The sequence below is a fragment of the Dermacentor albipictus genome, chromosome 10 (genome assembly GCF_038994185.2).
Source record: "Dermacentor albipictus isolate Rhodes 1998 colony chromosome 10, USDA_Dalb.pri_finalv2, whole genome shotgun sequence".
In the NCBI taxonomy this organism is placed as follows: domain Eukaryota; kingdom Metazoa; phylum Arthropoda; class Arachnida; order Ixodida; family Ixodidae; genus Dermacentor; species Dermacentor albipictus.
Window position 1 is genome coordinate 5,709,960 of NC_091830.1, and position 13,676 is coordinate 5,723,635.

A 13,676-nucleotide genomic window follows, 5' to 3' on the forward strand; every position below is an offset into this window, starting at 1 on the left:
AACTTCATAGCCCTGCGTAAATCTGCAAAGCCTATCACTACTTGAAAAGAATTGTGTCAGTGATGCCATTTACGAGATACGCGCTGCCAAACTTGCGATAAAAATTCGCTGTCATTTCACCTAATTTCTTAACAAAACACAATTTTATGCATTGAGGCACGAAAGTAAATGGAACACCAATGCATTTCTCTGCAAAGTTTGGGAATTAATATCTTGAAGCTGGCGTCATCCTCAGAATTCGTTCCAAGCAGATCTGCCTTCTGAACTTTCAGACTAGAATTTGTAAACATCAATATGTGTCATAAGGTAATTAGTTAAAACTTAGTTAATGCATTTCCAGTAATTATTAGATTATGCATTTCAATTTTTTGTGCAAGTAATGTCCGCCTCTTTGTGTAGACCTGCCCATAGACTAGAACTGTGCTATCTGGTGCAGGCAAGTTCGAAATTTTTTTTTTAAGTGTTCACTGAAGCATCCGGTACATTAAAAAGGCCCTAAACCACCCCTTGGGCTTGGTGAAATAACAGTCCACAGATAGCATGCGCTGCTCGGAACATCTCAGCCAAGTTTTACTGTTATACGCGGTGCGTGGAGCTTGCAAGCAGATCGTGAAGTCACCTTTCCTTCAACTCTCTCTTTTCAACAGAAGGCCTGTCCTCACTCTCTTTAGACATACTATTTCGCCATTGGACGCACCATTTCGTCATTCCCTTAGATGGCTGCTGTTGGCCAATAGCTGACATCAAGCTGCAGTCGGCTACATGGCATAGATACCGCGGGCGCTGCGGGGTGTCGCCACGAGTCCACTGGCTAAGCGCACTGCCGTTCGCTGAGGAAAACTGCATTTGGCTCATGTTTAACACATTGTAGGCACCAAAGGCGGAAGTCATGGCGTCTACGTTAACATCCAAAACGAAATTTGAACTGTGCACCACAGTGACATTTAGAAGGCATTGTGGGCACGTCCCATTGCACCGAAGCCTTCACATTGCAAGGCATTGAAGAAAGAACAGGAGCATAGCAGAGGCCGTGTTTGATTGCCAATAGCTCTGCTTCTGCTGGACGCATTTAAGTACTTTTTGCGCCTAAGTATTTCTGAAATAGCCGGCTTTCACTTCAAGTGCCTTTCTCCACTTCGATAAAAAAGTGATTCAGGGCCCCTTTAAACATTTGTTCTGTTTACCTTGTAGCATTGCTCAAGTTCATTACATTTGAAAGATAGCCTGAAGAATGTCTCTTTACTTTTATATATATATTGGGATGTTCAACAATTTTTATAAATTCAGGCCCCAGCGACAACATTAAATGCCTTTGAAATGTAAACATGCTTATGTACTTAGATGTAGGTCCACATTAAAAAAACCCTGGTGGTGAAAATTAATCCCGAGTTCCCCACTACAGTGTGTTGATGATCAAATCGCGATTTTGCAGCGTAAAACCCCAGAATATGAATTTATGTATATTTTTTTTCTAAATAGATTTATGGCCTAAATTAATAATCTCCTTCGTACACCATTACAATGGACAGCATTTATGGTTGTGTCAGGGACACTGGTCAAATGACTCGTTATGTCACTGCAGGCAGCTGCTTGAGGTGCGTACAGACTCCGAGATTGTGGACCTCCTGCAGCAGCGTTGGAAAGAGCAGGGCCTCGAGGCTGTGCAGCAGCACACGTACGAGGTGCTGCTGTCATTCCCAGATTCATCACGCCCGAACCGGCTGCGTCACTTTGAGAATGCGTCTGATGCAGCAGGCGCCACTGTGGACCTGTTCTCAGAGGAGCACCGTCCCTATGTTGCCTACTGCACACCCAATGGTCCCATCAGAGTGAGTGAATCACTCTTGCTCAGGAGTCTGGGCCATAAAGTTTCCTGTATGGTTCAGCATAGGGTTTTTTAGATAGTTTGCTGCGTTGCTGTTGTGCTGTATGGATAGAAATTCTTGGTGGTAGTGGCTTTTGAACGGTGTCTTTCTCGGAGATCCAGGACAGCTTAATGGGACACAAAAGAAAAACACCAAATCAGTTTGCACTGCCAAAGTACTCTTCTGGTAAGACTGTTGTGGTAAGAAGTCTACTACTATAGAGAAAGTGAAGGTCAAATTTCATTTCTTTAAATTTTGTTCTGAAACCCTAGTACCAACTACGTCAGTGTGACTTTACGGATTTCAAGGTATTCTGTTGCATACAGAATACGGTGACTTGTTAAAAGTTATCAATACTGGCCAAGTTCATTGTTTGGCTCTTTTAGAATACAGTGTGGTGCTTGCATCTTTACCGATAAATTGGCTAGGCATGAGCAGTTGTCATGAAAAATCATTAGGATGGCGAGCTGGTGTAGGAACCTTAAGGGGAAATATGCTCAAGTAAAACTCTTGCTTGGGCTAGTTGGTTCATGCTTGAAGTAGGTAAAGGCAAGGCGCAGAAGACCAGCACTTCTAGTCTTCTGCGCCTTGCCTTTACCTACTTCAACCTTAAGGGGAAATTGCCATCCATCTTTTGTATTTGCATATCTTTTGGCTTACCGAGCCTCTTTTCACGGAGTTTTCTTTTTCTTTTTTTCTTTGTATTATCGAATGGTAATTTGCAAAATGGCTCAAATTATTTCTTGTCCATTTAAAGATGCATCTGTCAAATAGCCTGCCACATTTAGTTTTATTCAGTATTATAACACCCTGTAAAATGCTGTTTTTTGTGTATGTGACGAGATTATTAAAACGAATTCTTGCCATGGCTAATATGGTTGCATGAACGGTACACCACTGGCTTGCTGTCTAATTTTGGTAGAAAGACGAGGAGGCCTGACCTCAATTCTGCCCCAGTTTGTCACAATTGTCAGTGTCAGTGTGTCAGTTTGTCACAATTTTTCTCTCTCTGTTTATTTTTATATCAATGTGTGAGGAAACATAAATGCAATACATATTAAAGGAAAACTAACACTTTTGGGAAAATCTAATTCCAAGAGAGCTGATTAGTACAGCCTTGGCCGAGCTTTAAGTCAAACAACATTAAAAGGAAGCCAAGCATCCAATACCTGATGCCTATGTAGGATTAGGTATAAGGGGGCAGTATGAACATGTTGGATATTTATGATTATATTGCACTTAGTGTTACACAGATGAATGATAGAGACAGCAGGCGGACGTATGTAGTGCATATCAGTTTAGAGCTAATAAAGTGTGTTTTCTGAAACATGCTTTGCAAGAAACTCTTCCTTGCAAATTCTGTGTGGAAGGTACCAGTAACATTTACAGCTGATTTGATGGTAGCACGAGAGCAGATTTATGTATGAAACAGGCAGAAAGCTTTGAATAGTTTTGAATAAAGATAAAGGTACATTCGGGAGGGAAAGGGGGAGGGACGTGATGTAGGCATGTGGGGTAAAGGGTTGAGTGGGGTCAGATGCTTTGACCAAACATGGTGGCATTGCTGGCCATGGTGGCATTGCTAGGCATCTCACTATTCTGTACACTCAATCAATCAGTCACTATAGTTGTGCTGCGGGGTGAAACCAAAGCCATTAAGGCTTGACCAGGGCTTTCGCCTCGTTGCACAAGGCATTGTTTTGCAACAGCAGTGGTCGTAAAAAAATGCAGCATATTCAATATGCACTGTTGAAATCTATGTAGAGCAAAGCTTTCCGTAGATCCGTAAGGAGTGCTGAAACACATGTTTGTGTTTATTTAGTGTGAGTGCAAAGTGAAAGCGAATTCTTTATTCATGTTGGTGAAGAATAAAATGCACCTTTGAATGCAACCAGTATTATAGGGTTTTAAAGAGGCAAGCTGGCCATCTGCGCCATTTGTTTGAGGTACCCGACCTCCCCTGGGAGGCTCAGATGCGACCGTCCACGTGGTTGCCAGGCAGTGTAGTATACGCACAACATGAAGCCATCTCCTCCGGTGCTCTCTCTCACATCTCATTGCAGTTTCCGCATTCCGTTCCCTTCATGCCCTCTACCAGCGGCCAACGACCCGCATGCACAGGTCGGCTTCCCTCTCTACTTTCCTCTGCTTTAGGCAAAGAAGTGTGAGCCATCACTCGTAGATGGCGCTGTTCTCTCACAGCAGAGTGTGAGCTCTTAGGTGAGAACACATGAGCAGCAGCAGCAGAAGGTGGCAGCCATAGTCAGCAAGAGAGGCGCAAAAAAAGCTTAGCTTTAGAAAAAGAATCTTCCACAATGTCAAACATCATAGTAAATGTTACAGTGGGTACATTTTACATGCATGTGTAATCTGCAAGGAAAAATGTTTGTTGAAGGGAAACATAGCACTATTTTATTGGAACATAATAGAGTTTAGTGCTAGGGACCATAGTTATTGAAGTGCACTAATGCTGGTCGGATGGATGCTATGAGCATCATCTTTGGAATGGGGCAGTGAGTTGCCCCACCAAGCTCTTGTTATTATCTTGCCTAATGTTCTACCTATGTTAAAAAAGGAAAAAAAAAAGCATGATGAATTTCCATAACCAAACTTTCTGAACCCCTTTTGTGTACTTTGTTTTTGCACACCTCCGTTGTTTGTTGTTTCCCTACTTCCAATCCCCACTTACTAATCTCTACTGCGGACATGTTTACTTTCCCTCTGCTCTTGCTGAACCCAAAGGCTTCAGCGAGGCCAGAGACGCCTAAATTGACTGCTGGGCAGGCATCTTCACATCCTATTAAAATATGCTGCATAATTTTCCTATAGCTTTGCTGCAGCAAGCATGCACATGCTTCTTCTTCCTTCTTATATCTCACTTTATAAGTGCGTCTTCTAAGGCATACTGATCTCGCTTCGAAAAGTAATGAGCTTGCCTTTGAGTTATCATAAATGGTTTCTTTCCTTATTTCGCTTTTCCTCTTAAGTAGTTACTCATGGCAGGTTTCTTTTCCATTACCGCCACCCATGAGATTATCTCAGCCTCTCTGTCAACCTCTTGTGCAGGGCCCCCTGGTGTACGCAGGCCGTCTGCAGGCAACCGACATAGACTGGCTGCATGGCTCGAACGTGACGCTTGAGGGCAGTGTCTTGCTCGTGCGGCTTGGCACAGAGCCCTTGGGCCGGCAGCTTGCCATGGCGCAGCGGGTGGATGCACGTGCTGTCCTGTTGTACCCAGACCCTCGTGAGTTTCGACCACTGCCTCCAAGCTACCCCACGGAGCAGGATGGCAGTGCTGCCTGGTGGTGGCTGCCGCCTGACGGAAGCCACAGCGCCAGTCCCCTGGGTCCACTCCTGGGGGACCCGCAGACCCCCGGATACCCTGCCGTAGGTCAGTTGGAAGTGTCAGTCATCATCATCATCATCATTTATTTGAAGGGACACTAAAGAGAAACAGTAAATTAGTTAAGACTGACAGGTATTATTTCAAAGCATCGTTGTTCCTAATTTAGTGAGAATAGGTTTATAGAAAAAAATGACTTAAAGTTCCAATTCTTAGATACCAATCCGAAACCCCAGTACTGGCATTTCAGTGTGACATCACAGATTTCAAAGTATGGCTAAGTAAAGGTTTTGAAACTTGCTAAATCTGCAGCTCTTTTAGAATACAAAATAGTCCATATTTACCGACAAAAAAAGATAACTAGGCCCGAGCAGGTCTCATCGAAATCTATAATTTCACGGCAACCTGGTATAAGAAATTCAAGACATCCTTGCAGCCTGTTTCTTGTTTTTGCAATTTTTCTTGCTTACCAAGAACCCTGTCTCGGTAACAGGAGCTTCTTTTTTGGTATTGTATGAAAGTAATTTACTGCCATATTTATCTGATTCTAATAAACCCCTGCATCTAATGCACACCCATATTTTGTGGGTTTAAAAAAATAAAATAAAAGTGAACTTCAATGTATTATGGGCATGCCCATCGAGGGCACACCCTAGCTTTAGACAAGAAAAATATAGCACGAACGCTCTCCCCTCACATTCACTATTAGAAATAACAAGAGATGCAGAGTTTACCTTTACAGAAGCAGTTTTTTTTTTTTTTTAATGAGCTTTCATGTTATGAAAGCGGCACATCGTCTTCGCCATTTGCACTTCATTGGCCACAGATGCCAAGCGGACAGGGCCGGTATTCTCAAGCAATCACATTTAGAGATGCTATTACCACTTTCACGAGACTCTGCATCGGACTTGTTGGCCACAGAAGTATGTGGCCGACAGCGCTCCTGGCACTGTGCGCAGATAGCGAGCTTGGCACACTTCCAAGAACGCCAACAGCCATATGTGCCGCTGCATGTGGTGCCAAGTGCAGAAATAAAGGAAAATCTGCTTTCACGTTTTGATAATAATTACGTGCTTCTGTAAGAAGCGTGTATGCTCACGCTCTGCTGTGGCCGCCCACGTAGGAATTAAACTTTGGCCACCCTGCTTATCGGTGTCATAGCTGTTGGGTCTCGCTAATTTCGACTAGCTTTGAACACTCACAGAGCCTATAGTCGGACCACACGCATGCTTGCCAGCACGTGCCGACTCCTGGCTGCCCCTGGTTAGACTCCTCGGCAGACTTCGCTTCGTAATGAGCTATTGAAAGTGCTTCAAAATGCGCAAGTTGTATGTGGCTACTATTCGTAGGTCAAGCTGATGCAGGACAAAGCCTGTCTGCACCACGTAGCATGGCCAGACTGGAGTATTTCAGCGTGAGCACACCCTCAAGCCCTGTTGTGCACAAAGCAAACACTGCACATACGCATTACAGTTCCATGTAGCTGCAGTCTAGCGTAAATACTGCGGTCACTGACTGACCGAGCACACTGCAGCTCGCTGAGGACAGCCACATTTGCCGCATCATAGGCGCCAAAATTGGAAGTACTGGCATCTACGTGAACATTCAAAATCAAATTTGAACTGCGTGCCATGGTTACATTCAGTAGGCAAGGCGTTGTCTGTACGGGCTAGTCTGCCAGAGTTGGCAAATGAAAGATGCAAGCAACAGCAACAGGCTGTGAGGTTTGTCGCACACCATCTGTCATGTAAAGACAAAACCTATAATAAAATTTTGGTGTAACAAGCTTTGACATAGATGGCACAGCTAGCGCACAGGTTTCTCACCCTAAAAAACCTCTCACCCGCTCAGGCGGGGCCAGGGGTGCGCATATTTTATTTATTCAGTTTCCTGCAGTGCAAATAAGGTGCCAACAAGAAAAAGCAGATGAGTATATTGCGGAAGGATGCTTAAAGATTTAAAGAAAGGGCTCTTGTCAGTGTCGGAAGTGGCAGCAGAGCTTCCTTTGTGCTGCCTGCAGTAAGAAAGAACACAAGGAAAAAATTGGAGGACGCTTAAGCTTCACCTTCAGAGTGGAACGTGCTAGCGTTATTGCACCCCGTTCGCACCGCCCACTCATTTGCTCGGCATGCACGCAAGGGTATTGGGGCATCCTCGCACTGGTCCCCGCACGGCCCCAATGTTCTCAAACGAGGCGAAGGGGAGAAGGGGGCGAGTGTTGCACCATCTGTCGGTGCAGCGCCGTGCATTGCGACGAGGGGATCTTCTGTGTTTGCCGCAAGATGGCTCTGCATGTGCGCCAAGCGCAGAAGAAATGTAGCGGAAACGTACTTCGCTACTCGTTTAACTGGGACTTTTGTAATTTACATGCTCATAATTACCGATATGCACCGCAGCATAACTTTCAACACCGCATTCACTGGAGGTGCTTTTGTCCTGCTTTGAACCATCGAACTCATGGCTGAGTGGTAGCGCCTCCATCTCGCACTCCGGAGACACTGGTTCGATTCCCACCCAGCCCATCTTGCAATCGTTTTTATTTATGAATTGCCTTCTGGGATTTTTCGCTCACGGCCAACGCTGCCGACGCCGACGACACCGGCTTTTCTGCGACACAAGCTCCTTAACGCTGTCGCGTTAAAATGTTTCTTGTTGCGCTTCAAGGTATCCATGCCAATGTTACTAGAACCACCTCAGTTTCACAGCTGCACTCAAAACATGGGCTCCATGGCGGTCACGAGAACTCGTGGCACTGCAATAAAGTCACGCTACCGGCAGCACTTCCGCTTGTGTGCCTTTTCCGCTGCAGCTGTGTCCCAAGTGGTGTTTTGTTGCTGCGCTTTTGTTGCATCATGCAGAAGTTTGTTCAGAGGCTTGAGTATATGGAACTCGCACTGGGTCTGCGGAGGTGCGAAGCTTTGCTTGCATCAAGCGTGTAATATGCCAACGTGATTTGCTCTGGGTTGTAAAAGCGGCTACAAGTCATCAGCTAAGTGCCATTTTTAATGCGTAAGCATTCTTTGGCACCCGCCATGGTTGCTCAGTGGCTATAGTGTTAGGCTGCTGAGCACGAGGTCGCGGGATCGAATCCTGGCCACAGCGGCCGCATTTCGATGGGGGCTACAGTTTGACTTCCTTGCAGTGTCTGCACACCGGCTGCCTCGGGAGCAGTTGTACCTGCCTACAGTACCGGCACAGACCATCAGTGCCAACGCAGCTGAAATTTTGCTGCGGTAAGTGGAATGATTTGACTCAACTGTTTGACTCTTTTGAGGACCATTTTACTAGGGAAAGGTATCTGTCATTTCCAGTGAATACATCTAAGTGTATAAAATGCCATCTGCTCTAAATGCTGACTCTGTAAAAGATAGCGTTGTTTAAAAAAGATAGCGCTATAGGAAAGTTCAATGTCCCTTGCACCATTCGTAATTTTTAATATCATGATATAATGGTGTTGATAGAAAGGACGCCATAGTACACACCCTGAGTGGAGGTGAGAGTGAAATTACTCCTACTACGTCATATATCCTATATGGATTTGATTTCCATTAGCTGGTAGGAATAATGCCCTTCACATTTCTTAGCTTGTTCTTCTGCATGATCCTCCTTACTGTGTCCATTGCCATCAATGTCATCGTCCTCATATGATAGAAGACACAACAGTCATCACCACATCCTCTTTCTTTTTGTTGTTGTTCTGATTAAGCTTGCTTTTTTGCTATTACTGAATTTCACTAAACAAAGTTTCATAAAACAATATCTGACACATATGGTTTCAAAATCCCCACGAGTATAATCGCCAAATTTTGGTTATTTACCTAACAAGTGCATGCCACAATTTTTCTGGAAGCTGCAGCCACGAATGCGTTGCTGAAAAAAGTACAGTAGAACTTTGTTGATACGTTCCCATTATGTACGTCTTCCCAGCGCCAATGCTCGCAGTCCCCAAGATAAGAAATGACCAATAAAGTTACACTCATTGTTTACTGTATCATACATTCCCAGAAAACACAATTTTTCGGCCTGAACGTTCAGTACATAGCCAAACTGCAATTATATGATACATTTTCTGACTGCTGGATGTCATGTAAACAAGGTAATGTGCGAGGCGCCCGAACAAAAACAATATATAGCCGCCCGTCTCACGTGAAAAAGACGACATGCAGTTTCTTATTCCGGTATTAGCAAATCTATCACCAATCTATCACGCAGAACCTGTTGCAACAAGCACTTTCACCTATCTGCTTTACAGTGCATGGTGCGTAGTGCCATTGGCAGCGTACTGCACGTATTTAGAAGGTGATAATCCAAACGCGCCTCCGTTCCCTGCTGCAGGTGGTGCGATGCTGGCATCATGTTTTGCTTCGGTGACATCCAGCATTGCCCACCAGCTCGATTTCTTTTCGGTTTATGATGGCCCTCTTAAAACACCAAGCAACAGTAAAACAACAAAACGTGTCTCGGGCTGTGGAGCACCACTAGCTCGATGAGCATCGACATCTTGTGTCACAATGATCCGCGTGACGCTTTGCATTACGTAGATGCAGACAATAGTCAAGTCTGTATCATTTTTATAGTTACTTTGGATCATACATTTTCACAGTTAGTACGTATTTTCCCGCATCTTTTTCCAAAACATAAACGAGGTTCTATTGTATTTTTTTTCCATGCTGTGCTGTCTTTATGAATATTGTCCAACTCTACTATGTTGAGTATATACCATGTTGTATAACATTTCGTTTCCCAATGTCTTAAATTTAGAGGCTGGTGAATATTCAGTTTTGCATATGAATTAAATATTAGACACTACCTATTTGAATTTGTATTAGAAAAAGATTCATTCGGTATTTTCAAATATTGAAAGTAACCAAATATTTAGCAACTGACTGACTGTTAAAGCCTTTCTACTGTTCGCCGGATGGTAGACAAGGTGCTGTAAACAATGATAACTTAAACGACAACAAACGTATTGGAAGCACTGTAGAAAGAAAACGGGGGGGGGGGGGGGGTGCAAGGTTTATTTTCGGTTTCGCAGTGGAATCCTGCATGACAACCTGCCATTTTTGCTTTTAGCCTATAATTTAATGTTTTTGGCAGTATATCTGTAGTGTAGCAGTTTTGTCTTTTACACTACAACCAATGGTGCTATCCTTGCAACGAGCCTTTCAACATATGTCTACGATACACAAGTTCTTCAGAAGCTTTCTTTTCTTTTTCCTCTACTTCTGATCTGTTTTTTTTTTTTTGTCAACCGTTTACTTTGTGGTTTTGGAAAACTAGTTTTACAGCAGCCAATCATTCTTAGAAAGCTTGTTTGCAACCAGGCTAGTGTGAAGTTAAGAGCTTATTTCTTCACTTATAATGATAAGTGATCTTGGGTTTAAAACTTGTGGGGTTCTCACCCGTGCTCTTGGGACAAAGGAATGACAATGCACTAGTGCAAACAATCACAAGGGCATTTATTGCACCTTTCATAGACTAATCTCTGCTAGCTGAGTTGCTATCCACAAAACATGCCGATGGGCACACAACAAATCGAGGAAGTCCAACTCACCGCAACCGGATAGCGAGCAAATGGGTTCGCCCCATGCTGGACACCAACACCTGGTCATTCGCGTGTATGGTCACGCAAACAGTGGCTCGTTCAAGCGATTGTGTTCATCTATTCCGGTGTATGCCACACGAGATGGTCTCTCAGAAGCATGGATTGGTGCACGCGCGGAGCGTCTGCGCCACTTGCTGACCCGGAGCCAAAGAGGAAAAGCTGTCACTCCCGACCAACCCTGCCATTAGGTGGGACTAGCAGCACCACACTTGCGCCATCTCTCGTAATGCACTACAAACGGAGCAACCACCACTGGCACTAAGCTATGCAGAGAAGCCAGATAACAAGAGACAAGAGACATGCGAGGAAAACAACATACAGTAAACCCTCGTTAACTCGAAGTTGTAAAATCCGGGAAAAATTTCGAGATAAGCAGAGTTTCGAGTTAAGCAAAATGCCGAAAATTTCAGTGACCGGGTCACTGAAAGAGCCAGTAACAACCAGCACTGCTAACAAACGCCCCACAGCACGAGGGGAGCTTTTGCAAAAAATGCAGAATTCCCAGGAAAAAACTGAATTTTATTGTTTTGAAAAGAACTGGGTGATGCTTGCCTGCTTGGCGTTGGCATTCGGCGCGAGAAAAGCGTCCTCGAGCTGCTGAACGCACCGCATGAGCCGTTGTTCGCCGCCGCTGCATTCAACTTTGTTGCGGAGCAAACGTAGCAGGTTTCTTGTTTCTGCAGTTGTCGGCACTTCTCGAGGTGGTTCTTGGTCAGCGTGATCACCGTCGTCGTTCACTGCCATTTCAACAATGTCGGCGTCGGACAACATTCCGGTAACGGGCACGTCCGACTCGTAGAGCGCGTACTCTTCAAAAGTGAGTTCGCCGTCTTCGGCATCGCTGGCGCAGCCGGCAGCTTTGCGGACTTCGTCGCAAAGTTCATCGCAATCACTAAACTCGTCAGTGTCTGGCTCGAGCGATTTCTCGGTGCGCGAAAATCCTGCGTGCGCGAAACAATTGGCAATCGTCAATGGACGCACTTGTCGCCAGGCTTCGGCGATCAGGTGGACTGCACCCAGCAAATCTATTTCGTACTTCTTACCACTGTCGTAAGAACACAAAATGCGGCGCAGCAGACTCTTCCTGTAGTACTTGCGAGCAACCTCAATGACTCCTTGGTCCATCGGCTGGAGCACGGACGTCATATTAGCAGGCAGGAACTCCAGCGTGACAGCCTCCAAGTTGTTGATTTTTCCGTGGCCGGGGCAGTTGTCCACGACGAACAACACTTTCCGGCCGTCCCTTGCCATTTTGCGGTCAAGAGCACGTACGTACTCTTCAAAGAGCGCTGCAGTCATCCAGGCCGTTTTATTGGCGCGGTAAGTCGCATCTCTCGGGAGCCGTGCATTTCGGAAGCACCTTGGATTGAGCGACTTACTGATAACAAGCAGCGGCAGTTTTTCATCGCCGGTGGAGTTGGCTCCGAAAAGTATCGTCACTCGGTCTTTGCGCTGCTTAGCGCCTGAGCACGCTTCTCCCTTCGGCGTGTATGTGCGGCTAGGCAACATCTTATAGAACAGTGCTGCTTCGTCGAGGTTGAAAATGTCCTTGTCCGCGTAAGCCTTTTGCAGCTCAGCGAGGCGGTGGTTGCGCCAGGTGTCTGCAGCCCCTTCATCAACAGTGCCGCTTTCGCCGTGGATAGGCTTCGAGGCCACGTTATTTCTTTTTTTAAATCGTTCAAACCAGCCATTGCTGCAATTGAAGTCTGTGTGGCCCATCTGCAACGCCAGCGCGTCTGCCTTCTCCATCGTCATTTGGGTTGTCACGGGAAGGTTGGCTGCCCTGACATTCCGGAGCCACAGCATGAGTGCTGCTTCGACGTCCGGGAATTTCGAGGCCCGAATCCGCTTCCGCTCACTGGAAAAACTTTGCTCGAAGCCATCGAAGACCTTCTGTCGATTTTTTACAACTGTCGAAAGCGTCGACAAGGGGATGCCGAATTCTTTGGCGATGCTTGTTTTAGATCTTCCCCCTTTCTCCACTTCCTTGATCAACGCGACTTTTTTCTCCAGCGTCAGAAACTTGCACTGCTTGGGGCGGGACATCGTCGTCGTCCGTTGACCACACACCACGCACACAACAAAAAAAAATCGCAGTCAACGCGTCGTGCGCACAGCGTGACGAAACAAAGAACTAACAGCAGAATCGCACACGCACAATAACGTTCGCACGTGCGAAATGCGGTGGCACGACTACCCGATAAAACCCATGAGCCCCCGCGCGCAAGCGGCACACACCACGTGACTGCTTCCAAGGTTACTTGACGTGGTTGACCGAAAACGGCTGCATCCGCGGGAATTTTGTATTCGCCCTTAGATCGTGACCGCGTTCGGCACTTTAGTAGGAACCAAGCGCTCGCTCGGACCCTGTATCACCTTTAGGTAACGGCCTTTGCCTTCAGCCGTCCCGGTCAAAATTTCGAGATATCCGTATTACGCCTGAAAAATGCTTCGAGATAAACGGGTGCGAATACATAACACCTATGGGTGGGGAAGGCGCGGCGTGGAAAACTTTCGACTTAACCGATATTTCGAGATAAGCGAGTTCGTGTTAACGAGGGTTTACTGTATCAGGGGTTGCGTGAGAGTAGCGCATCCCCATAAATTGAACCTAACTTTCTGTGGTAGCTGTCTTTCTTTCCCTTCTTTTTTTTTTTCCACTATCCAGTGCAAGCATGCTACCTCTGTACAGATATAGATATTGCTGCTCTAAATGTGTGCGTCTGCATTTTACTATGCGATACTCGATTTAATATTTGATACCTACTATTCATATTGAATTTGTATTTGATAAAGTTGATATTTGCCCTCATCTACTTAAATTACTTCGCTCCTGAAAAATAAAAAAAGAGAGAGAAAGTGA

General features: G+C 45.5%; 1 protein-coding gene across 1 annotated transcript in view; it reads left to right on the forward strand.

Annotated features, from left to right (window-relative positions):
* The window catches only part of LOC135920276 (putative N-acetylated-alpha-linked acidic dipeptidase), a 47,041-nt gene that overhangs the window by 3,883 nt on the left and 29,482 nt on the right, over nt 1-13,676 (forward strand). Inside the window, exons 2-4 of the mRNA XM_065454446.2 lie at nt 1,583-1,829; nt 4,932-5,256; nt 8,351-8,441. Coding sequence (XP_065310518.1) covers nt 1,583-1,829; nt 4,932-5,256; nt 8,351-8,441 — 663 coding nt within the window. The remainder of the gene's footprint in view (nt 1-1,582; nt 1,830-4,931; nt 5,257-8,350; nt 8,442-13,676) is intronic.